General features: G+C 46.4%; 1 protein-coding gene across 6 annotated transcripts in view; it reads left to right on the top strand.

Moving 5' to 3' along the window:
- apba2b (amyloid beta (A4) precursor protein-binding, family A, member 2b) overlaps positions 1-16,733 on the top strand; it is a 29,423-nt gene extending 12,690 nt beyond the window's left edge. For 4 of the 6 annotated variants that reach the window (XM_057024764.1, XM_057024762.1, XM_057024774.1 and 1 more), the window contains 13 exons: positions 2,685-3,176; positions 3,389-4,428; positions 5,986-6,066; positions 6,384-6,423; positions 6,805-6,950; positions 9,807-9,842; positions 11,411-11,500; positions 12,235-12,420; positions 13,423-13,602; positions 14,458-14,670; positions 14,788-14,907; positions 15,330-15,470; positions 15,566-16,733. In XM_057024764.1, the coding sequence (XP_056880744.1) occupies positions 2,705-3,176; positions 3,389-4,428; positions 5,986-6,066; positions 6,384-6,423; positions 6,805-6,950; positions 9,807-9,842; positions 11,411-11,500; positions 12,235-12,420; positions 13,423-13,602; positions 14,458-14,670; positions 14,788-14,907; positions 15,330-15,470; positions 15,566-15,637 (2,817 nt within the window). In that variant the 5' untranslated portion in view covers positions 2,685-2,704 and the 3' untranslated portion in view covers positions 15,638-16,733. Of the gene's footprint in view, positions 1-1,400; positions 1,502-2,684; positions 3,177-3,388; positions 4,429-5,985; positions 6,067-6,383; positions 6,424-6,804; positions 6,951-9,806; positions 9,843-11,410; positions 11,501-12,234; positions 12,421-13,422; positions 13,603-14,457; positions 14,671-14,787; positions 14,908-15,329; positions 15,471-15,565 lie in introns of those variants that run through there. The other 2 variants (XM_057024779.1, XM_057024785.1) reach the window with 2 other exon arrangements.
- Positions 16,734-16,786: the final 53 nt, after the last annotated feature.

Raw genomic sequence — 16,786 nt, 5'->3', positions numbered from 1 at the left:
GACACAATTTACTATTTTGTGCTTTAGAATCCTGCCGTTTTACTGTTCCGCTCCAAAAGCTCCTTTTAAAATGTTTCAGAATATAAATATTCCTGCTTCTGAATCTGATGCAGGAAAGAAACAAAACAGAAATCTATAGTCTGGATGCTGACAGCTTATTTTGGTCTTTATGTGACTCTGTTTTTATTTATCAGCTCAAAAGACTGTGTTCATCCCTCTTCCAGGTTCCCAGTATTGATCTCTCTTACCGTGCAAACTGATAGACTACAGTTTTTGATTATTCTTCTATTCTGGATGCTTGAGCCTGTTTTCCCTACCAGTGATGGATTCATTCTGCTTCTGACACTCATTTCCGGTACCAAAGGGCTGGAAAATATCACTGCATTTAAATCTGCCGGGCAGAAAACAGCAATAAGCTGTTCTGGAGAAGGTAGAAAATATCATATAAGACTGCCTTAATGTTTCGACTGCAGAATTCCAGTTATTCATGCATCTTAGAAGGGATTATTGCTGTTATATCTCTCCCCATAAATATTTGATCTGCCTTTTCTCCCCTGCTGACAGTTGCTGCGGGTCACTCTCCCTGTCATGCATTACCTGATTAAAGATCCTGTTGTATAGATGAGAGTGCAATGTGCCGCCTCTCTCTTGAATACATCAACCTTAATATCATTCAGATTGTGCTGGAGTTCACGCTGAAAGGGTGAAGCATTTGCATGAATTTTGACAGTGGGATCAAGCGTGTTTATTTGCCAGAATCCTTTCTTTTTGCTGTGAACTGAAGCTACAGCCTGGCTCAAACAGGTCTCAGTAGAAATTCAGTTTGTTTCTGCTGGTTTTGTTTCTACGATCTCTTTTCTCTCCTGTAATGCATCAGCTAGATGGGAAATCCAGTTAGCTGCATTCGCTTAAGCATTGAAACGGACAAAGTTTGAATAAGAAGTCTGAATAAATTACTCTCAAGTTTTAAAAAACTGTGTATTTATGAGTGGTTTTAGAAAAATAAATATTCTGCTTTATGTGGGCTTTGTGAGCACATGCTGTATTATTCATAGTGTCATTGTTTTACCTAAATGTATGTCTTTTGTAAATACATCAGGGCAGTTTTAATGTTTTTTGGGCAGTCACAAAAAGGTTTGGGGAGTGCTGCCTAGCCAGGATTGTCACATTTGCAAACCAAAATGCAACAAAATATTGTAAAATCGGTCAGGATTTGTGAATACAGGAAGCTAGTAAAGAGGAGGTCAAAGGGTGTCTGTCCCAGGGGATGCAGTTACCCGTAGTAACCATCCTTGCCCTCACACCCAGGGATTTGGCAAGGCAGAGGAGGAGGATGCTGGGATACAATGTGGATGGAGAAGATTGGGTGGAGCCAGTGAGGTGCGTGCACAGTGTGAAGCAGCTGGTGGGGGAAGGGAGGAGCAAAAAGGGAGGAAGGATGGGGCTGTTGTTAAAGGGGACCAAGTGCTTTTGTGCTGCACATCTCGGCTCAGGACCTCAGGTAAAAGCTGTATTCAAGCCATGATTTTTTGTAGAATAGTAATCTGAGCTCAGGGATTCTCTGTCATGTAGTATGAAAAGTGTATCTGAAGCAAAGATTTGATTGATCACACGTAAATGGACCGTTCGTGAATGAGATGTAGAAAGAGTGGGACAGCTCAAGGACCTGTAGATCAACTACCTCTGTGTGCTTCCTTTCTCTGCTTTTGCCTTTGATGCTTCAAATGAATGTGTTCGTACCACGTTATGCATAGCTTATTAACGACTGTAATGGCTGGCAATGGAAAATGTAATTATGGTGAAGGAAGGGCAGAAACAGCGTGCCTCTGAGGGCAGTCGTTCATGGCAACTGGGTACCACAATGGCGAGGAAGGAGGTGTCAGGTGCACACAATAAAACAGACATTAGAGGCCACAATTACTCACTGTGGACTAGTTCTGAGTTCACTTCAACCATCTTATTAAGACTAGAATTAAAAGGAAACTCACTTTTTCTTCTCTTTAATAACATTTGTTCCGTGTTTTGTTTCTCTTCAAGACTATTTGTAGACCTCTGCCTGTGTTCTGCATGCCTAACTATGATGAATTCTTTCATTATTTAACTGCCTATATTGATTACAGACATGGCTTTACAGCTTAGTTTAGGATTTAAACAGTGCAGTTGTTGGGGTGGCGTGGTGCAGCCCCGCGGTTCACGTTGAGCTTCTCACAGGTTCAGACATTTTATTTTTTCAGCCTACTTCACCACAGTAAACAATTTGTTTTGTCATCTGACCTGCCCTACTCAAATGGAACATATAGAGAGCCTTTATTGTCTCTCAGGGCGACCATCCCTCACCAATGAGCGACCGAAGGATCAATACAAGCCGTCGTTCGTATCTGTAAATCTCGTCATGTCAGGGCTGAAATGCAAGTCTAGTGTGAGCTGACCTTGATGTGACTATTGACTTTTTCTCCTCCAGCAGTCTCCCGTGAGGTATTCTAGGATAGGTTTATAGTTTTGTGCGTGTTATTGGTAACCAGACTCTTGTTTGATATTATTTAGACATCTGTGGTGCATTTGAAGCAGTTTGTAGATGCCCACGGAAGAAATGAGAAATGAAGAAAAGAGTCACAAAGAAGCTGAACTCATGGGTCATTGTTCTTACACTGTGTCCCTTTGTCCTTTTTGAATGTGTCCACTAGGATCCAAACACCAATAATGCATGGCCTGTAAGCCACCAGTCATGGCTCATAGGAAGAGGCCGGGAACCAGCGGAGGACACATCATGGCTGCTCAAGGCCTTGTCTCCGTCCCCACCCCTCATCCTACAGAATCATGTGAAAGGAAAGCACTTGCCTCCCGGCACCGCCCGGTCCGCTACCCTAAAGAGACACGAGACCCGAAAGCCCTCCCCCCTACCTGCAAGGTGCAATACGTCCCTCCCAAAAGTCAAAAGGAGAGTCGGGATCCTCCGGAGGTGGAGGCTGAAGAGGCTGACGTGAAACACCACAGTAGCCAAGTTCAAACAGAACCAGAGCATCAGCGGCCAGCAACGCCCTCCACACCGGAGCACGAACGAGGCCGAGACGACCGCGAACGGGCTGAGTTCCACGGGGGAGCGGACAGTCTAGATGACGACTCCAGCTCTGACTACATTAACAACACCTCGGATGATGAGGAAGACTATGATGATGGTGAATACGGTGTTATGATAGATTAGGACAGTTTTAGTTGCACTTTACCAATTCTTGATTTCTGTTTGATGAATGTTAGTTGGGTCAAAAGGTTAAATTAAACGATTAAATTACACTTAATCGTTAATGACATCTTTTGGATCACGGGCACTACAATGTTTAGATTCTTCAGGCACTAACTAGAATGTTTCTTCTATAATGCATCATTCTAGGGTTGGCAGAGGAAGATGAAGGTGTGACATACTACATCCGCTACTGCCCAGAAGATGACAGCTACCTGGAAGGTATGGACTGTAACAGTCAGGGAGACTGCAACCACAGCCAAGGAGACTGCTCTGACGCCGCCCAGCAAGGTGAAGCGCACCCTGAGGAGAGCCAGGAGGAGGTGGAAGGTTGGGTCCAGGGGGGAGAAGTAGAAGGGGAGGAAAGGGAGGAAGAATGGGTTGAGGATGAGGAGGGAGAGGGCACAGTAAGGGAGGAGTGGCAAGATCAGGAGGAAGAAGAAGTGAGAGAAGATTGGAGAGAGGGGGACGAGGAAGTGAGGCAGGAATGGAGAGAGGAGGCCCAGCTGAGACAAGACCACTGGGTGGGTCGTGAGCGACACAGGGTGGAAGAGTGGGGAGAAGGAGACGGGGAGGTCCGCTGCGAGGTGGTGGAGCAAGATCCAGACGAACAGATATATAATGGAAGACCAGAACCCATCCTGGATCATCATCACCATCTCCACCACCAACCTGGTTTGCAAGACGCCCTGCAGACTAGAGAGGAAGAGGATGAGGCCGAAAGTGAGGAGTACTGCCCCAATGAGGAAGAGGACGAGGAGGCAGATGGAGGGGAAAGACATGGCAGGGCCTACACAGGGGACTACTATGCACCAGAGGACAATGGGAACTCAGTGCGGGTTTCTCCATATCGTGGGCGTAAGGTGGTGGTGGTAGAGGGAGAAACAGGAGAGGAAGCAGAGGAGGACATTGACCAAATAGTGGCTGAGATCAAGATGAGCATGAGTATGGGCAGTCTGAGCAGTGGCACTGACCAAAGTCCAGAGGAGATGGTGCCAGAGCCCACATTAAGTCACTACTCCCACCCTAAGCCGGGCACAGCCCCCTATCCCCAAGCTCACCATCGCCATGACAGCAGGCCCAAGTCTTTGAACCTGCCCTCCATGCACCACACAAATCCTGACCTCCAGAGGGACCTCAAAGCACATCCACGCTCCCCAGAAGACCGACAGAGATGGACAGAGGAGGCGGTGAGTTGCTTTGGAAAACATCCACTGTGCTGAAGTGGTTCATTTAATCCATAGAAAATAGCAACCTAGACTTTAATTTTCAAATTAAATGTATTTATAAAAACTGTATTGTTTGGTATGACAAGGAGACAAATATTAAAATGAGCTGATATTAGCTATAGCTAATAGCTTTAAAATGGCCAAATTAAGCATATATAGCTTTGAAATTTCGTTGCGTGTACACGGTGGCTTTTTTTTTTTGTTTATAGCAAAACTGGGTCAAGCATGCATTTTCCTAAAATCAGAGTTAAAAGGTGATCTCTTATTCATCCTCATCCCAGCACCACGGGCTTTTCCATCCAGGGTCCTGCTCATCCTGTGCACATCGGCGTCCTAAACATGCTCCTCCCATCATGTAATGGTCAGACGGTGAAAGCAGAACAGCCATATTCTCCTCTGGGCATCATGCTGATACACACCTGCTCCACAGTGTACACACGTGCATGTGCGCTCCTACCCTGTAGCTCATCTGTGGCACAAAAGTGGGTCAGACGCCATTTAAGTGGATCCATTTCAGAGAATTTGCAGCACGCAGCCATTCTGATGGCTCCCCTGATCACATCAGCATGTAAGAGCAGGTTTGTTGCAGGTCTGCTTTCAGTTTAATTTAAGATCTCCCTGAATTATTAACTGTTTAAATGGTTTTCACCTAAAAAAGACATCCTCGCAGACTTTAAGGCTCTGCATATTGTGGCAGCTGTCTGACTGACAGGATGGATGGAGGTGTAGCTGGAGATGTTCTTCAAGAGCAGCCATTTGTAGTCACATGCAAAAAAGCAAAAATCCCCATTCCATGAATCATTGCCACTTGTTATATTGTCCCTCATGTTATATACTCACAAATCAAATCAGAGTGGATATTAATATTCAGTCCAGATAAATGCACGCCGGGGGTTTGTCTGGATTCACTTGCCATTCTGTACACAGTGTAATTCTGCCAGTCTTACCGGTTTAGCGTGCCGTCCCCCGACAACAACACAAATTCCATTAATTAAACGGTTGTTTGCACAAGCGATACGGGCAGCATGCAAAGAGGGCCGTTAACGTCACATTTTCATTTACGACAACGTGCTGATCGTCTGGATAGCACTTTTTAGGGCCTCATGCATGTGTGGAGTATAACAGTTGTCCATGGGGAGTGCATGCAAATGTCACCCTGTCATTGTTTACATTGCTTCGGTCCACATACAGAAAATTTAAGATGAACCCGAGGGCAAGCGAAAGAAAAACGCAGCAGTTTGAATTCAGCGTGTTCGGTTTTCAATGCATTAGCAAAAAAATGAACTCTTTATCAGTGGTAATGCTGCGGTAAACCCAGCACAGCAGGACTCATGTAAATGGCAGCCCACCCACACAGTCGCCTCCCTCGTGTGAGGTGCATATCATTACCTCCCACTCAAACCTTTGGCTCTCGGAGCAGAAGCCGCCTGTGACAGCTTACGCAGCATCTCACTGTTTAAATTTGTGGCAGTCCTAATGGTTTCCGCTTGCACCTGTTCTCCCGTGTCGACCCGACAGGTGAGCAACGGCGCAGAGCAGCCCAGGAAGCAACAGCGCTCCGACCTCAACATTCCCCTGGAGAACAATAATGTGCCAGAGGTAAGATGCTGCTCTGCTGCTGTCAACACGCCTCTGCTCTGTTGCAAGGTCATTTACACAAGGGCTGTAGCTGGTGCGTGCGTGTGTTTGTGTGTGTGTGCGTGCAGAATATGTGCAACACGAATGTCATCAAGTGGTTATTATGTTTCCGTAAACAGGTCAGAATAGGTTTAGGATTAATGCAGAACGAGTGCAAGGACCAACTTCCGACTGTTTGTTGTCAGAAGAGGATGAAAATCTTCCCCCTCAATTGTTATTTGACACTTGAGAACCACCAGATATTCACCACAAACCTGTGTATCCCTTTTTTTTTTCAGCCAGCGAAAAAGGTGGCGTCCTTCCCCAGCTTTGTCGACGGTGAGTTCCCCCCGGTGTGTCACATCACAGGCTAAGATGAAGCATTTTTTCCTCAACCTTTGCATTCTTTTGGCTCGCCTGCTGTCATGGCAGCACGCTGTGTCCTGAAGTGGGTGTCTGAGAATCCATATCTGCATATCACAGATGCAGATTAGTCTCAGTCAAACCTCCCACTGGTTCTGAGCCTCTTTCCGCTCGGTCCCACTCAGCAAGCCACTCTCCTCCTCATCACCATCACCATCATCATCATCATCCTCTCCTGACCAACACTGTTGGCCCTGTTTCTCCACACAGCGTGTTGGCTCCGCCACACATCTGACTCAGTCCTTCACCCTGGGTCTGCCCATTAATCACAATTTCCTGTTGCTTCCTCTGGCTCAGTCCCAGGACCCTGTGAACCAGAGGACCTGATTGATGGAATTATCTTTGCTGCTAACTACCTGGGCTCCACTCAGCTGCTGTCTGAGAGGAACCCTTCCAAGAACATACGCATGATGCAGGCCCAGGAGGCTGTCAGCAGGGTCAAGGTACTCCAAATCTCTCTCTCTCTCACACACACACACACACACACAAAATCACTCTTATTACCTCCACCGAGGAGGTTATATGACAGCGGGCGTGTTTGTTTGTTTGTCTTTCTGTTAGCAAAAATAACTCAAAAAGTTCTGAATGCATTTTAATGACATTTTGGTGATGTTCTGGATTCCATTATCCTTTGATTGTCCAAATATAGGTGACGATCAAAGCCTGCTATGTTATACCTTGTATTATACTGCTATAGGAGTATATATACGAGGGTAAGGTTCATTTCCCCACAACACATGGGGGAAGATGAGCTGCTTGTTTTTAAGTTGAACAACCTCTGTTAAAGAAGACAACTCCAGCACTTCAATTCCCTAATCAGAGTCATCGTCTCTAATCTGCCGCCTCAATCAACAACCCTTTCATCGAGGCTAACCCTCGAATACCAGATGAGCAATATGCAGAGACAGACAAACTCTTGAAGGTATTTGGCTTGATTGGCGTATTAGTTTTGAGTGTAATTCACAATATGAGGGGAAATGAGCTGCTTGGCAGAGGTCTGCCCTCTCCCACTGCTTTGTTTCTAGTTCGCTTATTTAAAGCAGGCATTTTCATTTCGGTCACATAATTCATTGGTTTGTTCGGAAGGTCTGCTCAATACATCTAATTTCCCCAGTGGTGTTTGTGCGGCGCTGGTGAGTCTAACTAAAAGTATAAAACAAAACACAAAAAGACAAAGTTCTTGAGCATTTTCATAGTGTTTGTCTAACTTTATACGCATTATTGGACACCTACTGTGTTGAAGAGCAATACTTTGGTTCTGACCAAAGGCAGGAGACTCTTTTTCAAGGCTTTTCAATAGTAATCTTTTTTAGACTTGAATCCAATTGGACTTTAAGTCGGAGCAGACTTAGGGGACAGGTGTGGCTCTTCGGCTTTATGGGCCCTAAGGAACCACTTAAGCTGCTGTTCTTCATCATGGTTCTACCAGGATCTCCCTTGCTGATGCTTCTTCTGTGTTGTTGGCTGAAGATGTTCAGCAGTGGGATGATGAACCATAGTCTCATCCATGTGATTAGATCACTGCCGAAAATGTGGTTTCGTGACAGGATGACATCATGCAGTGTGTGTGTGTGTGTGTGTGTGTGTGTGTGTGTGTCTGGGGTGCACTGGCTGCTTTTGTCTCCCTCTCATGTGAGCACAAGCTGGGCTGCGTTTCTAAATATTAAATGAGCTCCCCTGTAGTGGTCTACTTTTTAAGTTGCATGCTGTAACGACACTTGGTTAGGTGGGTGCACTTAAGCGCGGGCCTCCGCTGGGACGTGTGAAGAATTAAAAGCTCCTGACGCTACTGTTTGGAGGTATTAGGTCAGGTTTCACGGTGCATGATGTCACCAAAGCGGAGCTCAAATCCACAGACGGTTCATTCGCCATCTGTTCACTAGTGCGTTTGAAAGCAGCCTCGAATCGTCTCTTGATTTGTTATAATGCAATTTCGACTGGAAATGAGCACAAGGAGCAGCTGAAAAAGGCATCATGGCTGCTTCATTTTTTTTTAAAAAGCTCTCACCGTGGAGGATGTGGGCTGGCATCATGTCACATTTGTCCAATCTGTGTTTGGTTTTCACTCACTTGCTCACTGTCTGCATGCACGGGTGTCTTCTGCAAAAAAACCAAAAGACCCAAGACTTGTGAGGATGAAACCATGGCAACGGTTTGCTGTCACCTTTTAACTGCCTTCCTCCTGCTTGGAAGAGGTCCACTGAACAAGCAGAATTCTCCTCATTTTTCCTCCTGATCCACACTTGTAGAGACAATCTTTGACATTGACAAGGACACAAACCCGTCCAGGTCCACGCACGCGTAAGTACAAAAACCACGCACTTACACCCCGTAGTGCTGAAATCAATTTTGGCGTGATGTTCCCCGTGTTTGATCTAAAATTTATGCGACTTCTACGTCTTTCCTGCTGCGTCTCCCCACCCTCCACGGCTCCTCCTCAGCCGAGCTGTCGACGTCGAAAAACCTCAGATGTTTGTCTCGTGTGGGAGCTAATGATGGAGGAAGATTTGAAAAAGGAAAATCTGACGCGCTCTCTCCTCTGGGCTGTTTTCCCTGCTCTTAACTTGTACAGTACTTTTTTAACGGTCTGAAGGTCAAGCCGGGTTCCTCTGGCAGATGAGAAATAGACGGGCGCAGCCTCTCAGCGTGAACTCCATTCGCAGTATTGATGATTAAACATCGCAAAGCAGCCCGGCGGATCGTCAATGGAGCTTCGCCCCCTGTAGGGGCCGTAGCGAGTCCGGAATGACTGATGAATCCCTCAGAAGTGTTAGCCGAGTTTAAAAAGTATAAAGCTGATACCAAATAGGGAGCCCGGAGATGAAATCTTTGGCTTTTTCCCTTCCCTGTTGCTCTTTATTGTTTCCCATCGAGTCTTTAGTCTTCGTTAGCTGCAACGCTGACGAGCGGAAACGCCTCCTCCCTACAGGCTTCACATACTTCATACGTGTTCGTGCAGCCATGATGTCTGTGCATGCCTGCGTACTTTTGATTTTGTAGTAGGAGGGGAGAAAAAAGCAATTATTACTGTGTGTAATTGCTGTTGTGATTTTTATCTGACAACCAACAGGGCTGTGCGAGCGCTGAACCAAACACACACACACACACACACACACACACACACACTGAAATCATCTGTCTGTCTCTGAGAGCAGCAGTAGCACTCCCTCTGTTTGGTTTGGGGTTGTACTGTCTTCCTTTTATTTACCCTCTTTATTCCCCCTCCTCTCCCTGTCCTGTTTTTTTGTGCTCCTGTATTTGCTGACCCTGTCCCGTCCCAACGCCCGCCCGCCGGCCAGAGGGTACAGAAGGCTGCCAAAATCAAGAAAAAGGCGGTGTGTAATAAATCGAACAGAAGGAAGACCCTTTGGCCACCCTCATGTCATTTTCTTTTGTTTTTCAATTCCACTTGCGTCTCAGTGTTGCTTTAATGTCCATCCATCCATCCATCCATCCCCGTCCAGGTGTGTCGTGTGCATGAATCTCTCAGGCTGTGCAGAACTAAAACAAACACACATTCACCGTTTCTGTTGATTGCTCTGTGTTTTCAGGCTCTTTTGCACTAATGCTGTTTGAAAGCGTCTCAGTTTTAACTGGCAACCCGATAAACAGTTTATGTCACTGAGACTGAGGTCGGGGCAAAGACAGAAGAGGGAAAACCACGGAAACCAACAGCAGGGTGAATTCAAATGACCACAAAGTAATGAGATACATCAGCAGGACACTGTGTAGGAAACTTGACTTAGCCTGTAAAAAGCGCCTCTTTTTATTCCCTCTGACCAGAGATGTGTTTTACGTTCACCCAAACTCAGGTTTAAGCAACACAACACACACTTGTGCTGGTAAAATCAATGTTAAGCTGAATAATAAGGCAGGAAAGGGAATGTTTGGAGGAAAATAAGCTCAACCTGTTTCCTCGCTAATTCATATGCAACCACGGCTGCTAATGTGACCAGAAGAAGTACGACACAGGTCACTTGCCAGAGTAATCTGGTATAATTAGGCTGCAGCATTTGTGTATTGTGTGGTTCAGCTAAAGGCTCTCAACAGCATTTGAAAACAGCCTCAGTGAGAAAGACTGATAATTAGGAGAGGGGATTCTAGTAGATAAGCTGAGCTAATTCCACACAGTTTGAAGAAATATTATTCCCCTTTACGGTCTTTTTTATGCCCCTTCACCTTTTATTTAGATTAATGAAACATTTCAGTGGTAAAAAATCAGGTTTTATGGTTGACAATGAAGTCAGGGCCTTTAGCTCGTGATGCATTAGCTTCCCTGGACCGTGATACCTTAAAGCTACCAAATGTAGGGTTTTAATTCAGTCAGGCTTCGGTTAGATAAACTCCACTAGCGTGCAGCATGACTGCATTACCTTGTGTTTAAATGAATAAAGATTAAAACCGTTTACAGAGTCACTCTGGGATTCTGTCCAGTTCATGGTATGTTAAAAAAAAAAAGCCCTTTTCCAATAAAGCTTTACTTTTGAGCACATCTTGAAACCGAGCAGAAATGAGATCAGATTACATGTAATCTGATTAACCTGCACTACGCGGTGATTGGAAGGAAAGTGCGTGCAGGTTTGATTCTGCGTGGCGTTCGCAGAGAGCAGCCTGCCGGGTGGGGTTTAGCGTGAGCCGGGTCTCCTTCCTCTGCCAGCTCGCTCCCCTCCTGCCAAGACAGCTGATACCAAACAAGATGAAATCATCCCGCTGCCAACATTTTTCCTTTGCCTGCCACTCCCTCACCTTTAGAACGGCTTCCGACTGAGCTGGAATCCAAACATACATGCATGCATGCGCGTTTACCCAAACTAATCCTGTACTGACCTCACGCGTACCTCAGCCATCTCGTTTGGTGGGTTCTGACCGGTCCGCTTGAACTGAACCCTGTTCTGTCTTGCAGCAAAGTGCGGACGGAGACGCACAAACCCTGACGGAGGTGGATCTGTTCATCTCCACCCAAAGGATCAAAGTCCTCAACGCAGACTCTCAGGTGAGCCTCCGCCTCGCCGCTGAAGGGTTAAAGCCGCGCCAACGCCGTGTTCCGCAGCGCTGCGATGACAACAGATTATTCCCCATAATCCCTGATGATGTCACATCTGTTGGGCTGCGGGTGAGAACAGACTCCGTAAATCTTGCAGAGCATCCGAGCCTCGGAGCGGCGTTTCATGCGAAAGCTACCAGCACATCCAACGGGGAAGTTGGTGTTTTTCCATTCATCCTTCCAACAGAAACTTCCCTCTTTTATTTTTAACAACAACGACATTTTTAAACAAAGCTTCTCTCAAGCTTTACAATTTTCTCAGGAGGGTGAACGCTCGCCGGGAGCAGAATTAACTTCTGAGGGCTCTGCAGTTGTGGGGGGGGGGCAGCTTTGTGCTGACGGTACCAGTTAAACGTACACATGATGGATGATTCATTCGCAGCATGTCAAACAGAGCTGCCTGCGCCTCTTCAAGGCCTTCTGGCAGAAACAGATGTGCTGCAATGCAGCGTTTTCTTCGGAAATGACAATTAAGACTGAAAGCCTTCGCCTTCGCCGACGGCCCCGGCGTGCACGTGCGCTGTTTGACGCCGCAGACAGAGGCCTCGGCTCCTTGGAAATCATTACTCCTGATTAAATCGGCTCCCGTCCGTTTAAAAATGTCCGTCTGTAGCCGGAGCCGCCACCCGCGCGGCACCGTGATGAGCGTAATCACGCGTTAATCTGACGCATTCGCCCTCCAGGAGACCATGATGGACAACGCGCTGCGCACCATATCCTACATCGCAGATATCGGGAACATCGTGGTGCTGATGGCCAGGCGCCGCATGCCCCGATCGGCCTCACAGGACTGCATTGAAACAACGCCGGGGGCACCGGAGGCCAAGAAGCAGTACAAGATGATTTGCCACGTCTTTGAGTCCGAGGACGTAAGTGCGCTGAAGTTCTGCAGCTAAACGATGATTTGGGCTCTCTTGATATTTTTGAAAACTTTTTTCGAACCTAGATCCCCCGGTTCCGAAGAAATTGTCCGGTTGTAATTATTTCTTGTTAAATTTGAGCAGATTAGGTCCAGGACCAACACAAAAACAGCCAAAAAGCTGCTCTCTTCTTCTTTGGTGGCAGGTTTGAGTTCTAACTGAAAGCATCCAGCTGATCATCCATCAGCGGGAGCTACTGGGCTCGCTCTCGCTACAGCGTTTTCATAGTTTTGCCTCTTTTGTTGTTCTGCAAACCTAATTTCCAGTTTATTGATTCTTGGAGTTTGGCTGTTACTGCCTGAAAAATGTACAGGAGATTTATGTTCTCGTGTAGAATTCAATTAAACAGGAGAGAGAGGAGGCAAAGTGCAGCTCGCATATCCTCCAGCTCTGTATTAGAATATTATGTTCTGCAGAGTTTATTTTTTTGTGCTTTGCTGGTTCAACTTCATAACAATGTTTGTTTCCTTCAGCAGTGTCCAAACATCAAGAAGCCATTCAGCATTTAAAAGATGTTTATCCAGGAATTCTTTTATTTTTTCCTTTTTATTGATCTTTTTGCTGTTGATTCTCAGTCTCACAACAGGGCTTTTAAAGGCTAATTCATGTCGTTGGGAGGCACAATGTTGTGGCATTTTGGTTGTTTATCAGTCATGTTATTTGGGTTTTTAATTATGAGGACGTGTCGTTTAGGTGGCGATTGCAAACGCAGGCTGGTGACGTTCACGAGATGTTCTCTCAGAACCTTGAGTGGATTGACTTGTTCTCTCCGTTATCTTCATTACACGTAACTCCTGCTCAGTGCGGACTGCTGCTGAGGAGTGTCTGACAGCACAAACCAGTGTGTTGGTGTCTTAACACAGTCTCTGTTTGTGGAGTTTGTCAGAGGGAATCGGCATCTGTGGTTCCCCGACACGCTTATCTCCTAATTCCCTTGTTTTGTGCCTGCAGGCGCAGCTTATTGCTCAGTCCATCGGTCAGGCTTTCAGCGTAGCTTACCAGGAGTTCCTGAGAGCCAACGGCATCAACCCCGAGGACCTGAGTCAGAAGGAGTACAGTGACATCATCAACACACAGGAGATGTACAACGATGACCTCATCCACTTCTCCAACTCTGAGAACTGCAAAGAGGTTGGTCCTGATGAAATGTGCAGCAGAGTCTTTCCACTGCTGCTGTTTGCTGCTTTGTCAACACCAGTGAAATGCAAAAGAAACAAAAAATACATTGTGAGGTGAACATCAGCCCTGCAGCAGGAGCATTTATAGAAACTCACAAGAATGCAGTAAATGTTGACTAATTAGACCGATTCAAAGGCAGATGGCAGCGTGATTCAAGTCCTACATGTTTCTTATTGTTGTAACATTTCCTGCTAAGCTAATACTGTGGCCTCATAGCATTACTGGAGGATTTCGGAGAGTTAGAAACTGTGAAATACTGTCTGCCGTGTTAGCGGAGAGGCTGCAGGGCAACACGCAGCTGCTATTTCAGACGCACTTAAGAGAGAGAGCGAGGGAGTTTCCTCACAACTCTTTTTACAGTCAGAATCTTGAGATGTGAGCCTGAAGATAGACTTTTATTCAATAACAAATGATTAAACATCGTAATAAAATAGTCGAAAGGAAGTGCATTGTTTACATTTAGCTTTTAAAACTACATCTGTGCATTGAAAAACATTACATATAAAATAAAGATGTACTGCGAGTTCACTGAGTTAGTGACCATGAAGAAGGGCCCTGGAATTTACAGTATTTAGGATTTATAAGGCTGTTTTCAGTTTGTCAGGCTGCTGCTAAAATAGAATTATATTATATAATGATGAGGGTTTGTTGTTGTACTGACGTTGGCCGCTAGAGGGAGACATATGGACCTCCGCCATGCATGTCCCTCTTCAGTCTACTGAAGAAGTGTGGACATAACCCCTCTAAACGGCACCTCAGATATGATCACCATGACCTTGGTGGAGCTGACATTCAGTCTCCGTTCAGTTGCAGCTGGAGAAGAGTAAGGGGGAGATCCTGGGCGTGGTGATCGTGGAGTCCGGCTGGGGATCCATCCTGCCCACAGTCATCCTAGCCAACATGATGAACGGCGGCCCTGCGGCTCGCTCTGGAAAACTCAGCATCGGAGACCAGATCATGTCCATCAACAACACCAGCCTCGTGGGGCTGCCCCTCGCCACCTGTCAGGGAATCATTAAGGTATTTCTAAATAAACCCTTTCACCCTGGATGAGCTGTGGGGGCGTGTGACCCAAGTAGGAGAGGAATAGTTCCTAAAATGAATGTGTGTGAGCCCGTGTGTGTTTCTCTGTGGAAGGGCTTGAAGAACCAGGTTCAGGTGAAGATGAACATCGTCAGTTGTCCTCCTGTCACCACTGTCCTCATTAAGAGACCGGATCTCAAATATCAGCTGGGCTTCAGCGTCCAGAACGGCATCGTAAGTACAACACCGGGGTCATTAAAGACACGATCTACTACTACACTGGGATCCTGCTGGTTCTGATCCTCCAGCCGGGCTTTCTGTCCCCCCCGGGGGCAGGAAACGCTTCAGCAATGAAGGCGTGATCCCAGAAAATCCCATCTGGGTGCCTGGACCTGGACCCCCCCTACTAACATTCTCAGTATTTTATTACTCGGGTGCAGCAAAGCAACCGTCACCGGCAGCTGTGTGATAAATAACATTACAGTATTAAACTTTAATACTTGCTTTAAAAGGCAATAGATGGATCTTATCAGCATATTTAAGGCTGAAAGGCAGGTGCAGTTCCAGCCAATACGAGCCAACGCCTGTTCCTGGTGCCATGTTGACGTTAATCACACATCTTTTAGACGTTTAGAGATGCATCTCTCTCCCCACAGATATGCAGCCTGATGCGAGGAGGCATCGCCGAGCGCGGCGGCGTCCGCGTGGGTCACAGGATCATCGAGATTAACGGACAGAGCGTGGTGGCCACAGCGCACGAGAAGATTGTCCAGGCCCTGTCCAACTCTGTCGGAGAGGTGCGACGCACACGCGCACACACACTTTTGACTGGGCGTCGCAGATGATCAGGACTAATTGGTAATTAAAATGTCTCCTGTTCTCTTCCTGTCAGATCCACATGAAAACCATGCCAGCCGCCATGTTCAGACTCCTGACAGGACAGGAGACGCCCATGTACATATAACCAGCGTCCTCCCCAGAGCGGGACAGCTGTGGTGGGGGGGGGGGGCAGACCTGGGACTGAGGGGAAGGACGACTTCTCCGCATCATTTCACTTTTACTTTGATCTGATGACTTCAGCTCTTCATCTCTTTCCAATGCAACATTTTGACATGAAGAGACTCTGCGTGTGTGTGTGTCTGTGTGTGTCTGTGTGTGTGTGTGTGTGTTATTTATTTGCCCTCTCCGTGCTTTTACAGTCATATTTTCTGACCGTGTGCGCCGTCTCGAGTGAAGCATCACAGTTTATTTTTTATACTCATGTAATGCAATATGATACTTTGACTATACTCCTTGTATAGTTTCATTTCCCTCTATTTATTTCTCATGTAAATACATATTTTACTAATAATACAGCTGAAGGCAGCGGGGGAGCATTGTAAATATTTACAGGAGCTTGATGTTTAACAGAAGGGGGGCGTTGTTGGCGGACAGTTGTGTATTTGGTGAAATGACATCTGAAGCGTAGTTGACCTGCACACGCTGATCAAACAGACTCCTGCAGGAGTTAATGGGGGGGGGGGGACGCCATATCCTGTTCATTTTCCTCATCAAATGGCAATACCACCAGTTCCCAAATGGCAATTTGTTCTTTTTGTAAATGTCGTGTACAAACTCACCCTGGTCAAGATAACAAGCAGCCGGGGCGACTTCAACGTGCGTCCATTCCGCTTTGATCGGCGCCACATGTGCGGTGGTTTATCCCTGCGCGTTACTCTGTACCGTCTGTTCACCGTCGGCGTTCCTGACCCAAACTCGCGAAAACTGAGTGAACTGTGAATGTAACCGTGTCGTGCGAGTCGTCTCATTTGCCATCAGCAGTATTAGAATGTCTGTACATAAAGACAAGTTCGTCTCCTAGTGTGCTCATGTGGAAAAGATGAAAGAAAAGAGGTTTCGACAAACACGCTCCCGTCAGGATGTGGGATTTGAGCTCGAGGACAGATCCGAATCGGCCATCGTCGTAGGAAACTCCGACCGTACCACCATATCTGTGTGCATGCTTTGTAAAGTAGTATCATGTCATTGTGGTCAGATAATAAAATTTGAGCTAAACATGACTGGTCTTCCTCTGTCATTATTTACACAGTAACTTTAACCTTTCCTGTAACTA

The sequence above is a fragment of the Takifugu flavidus genome, chromosome 2 (assembly GCF_003711565.1).
Source record: "Takifugu flavidus isolate HTHZ2018 chromosome 2, ASM371156v2, whole genome shotgun sequence".
In the NCBI taxonomy this organism is placed as follows: Eukaryota; Metazoa; Chordata; class Actinopteri; order Tetraodontiformes; family Tetraodontidae; genus Takifugu; species Takifugu flavidus.
Note: the sequence above shows the minus strand (reverse complement) of the source record. Positions and strands in the feature narration are given on the sequence as shown.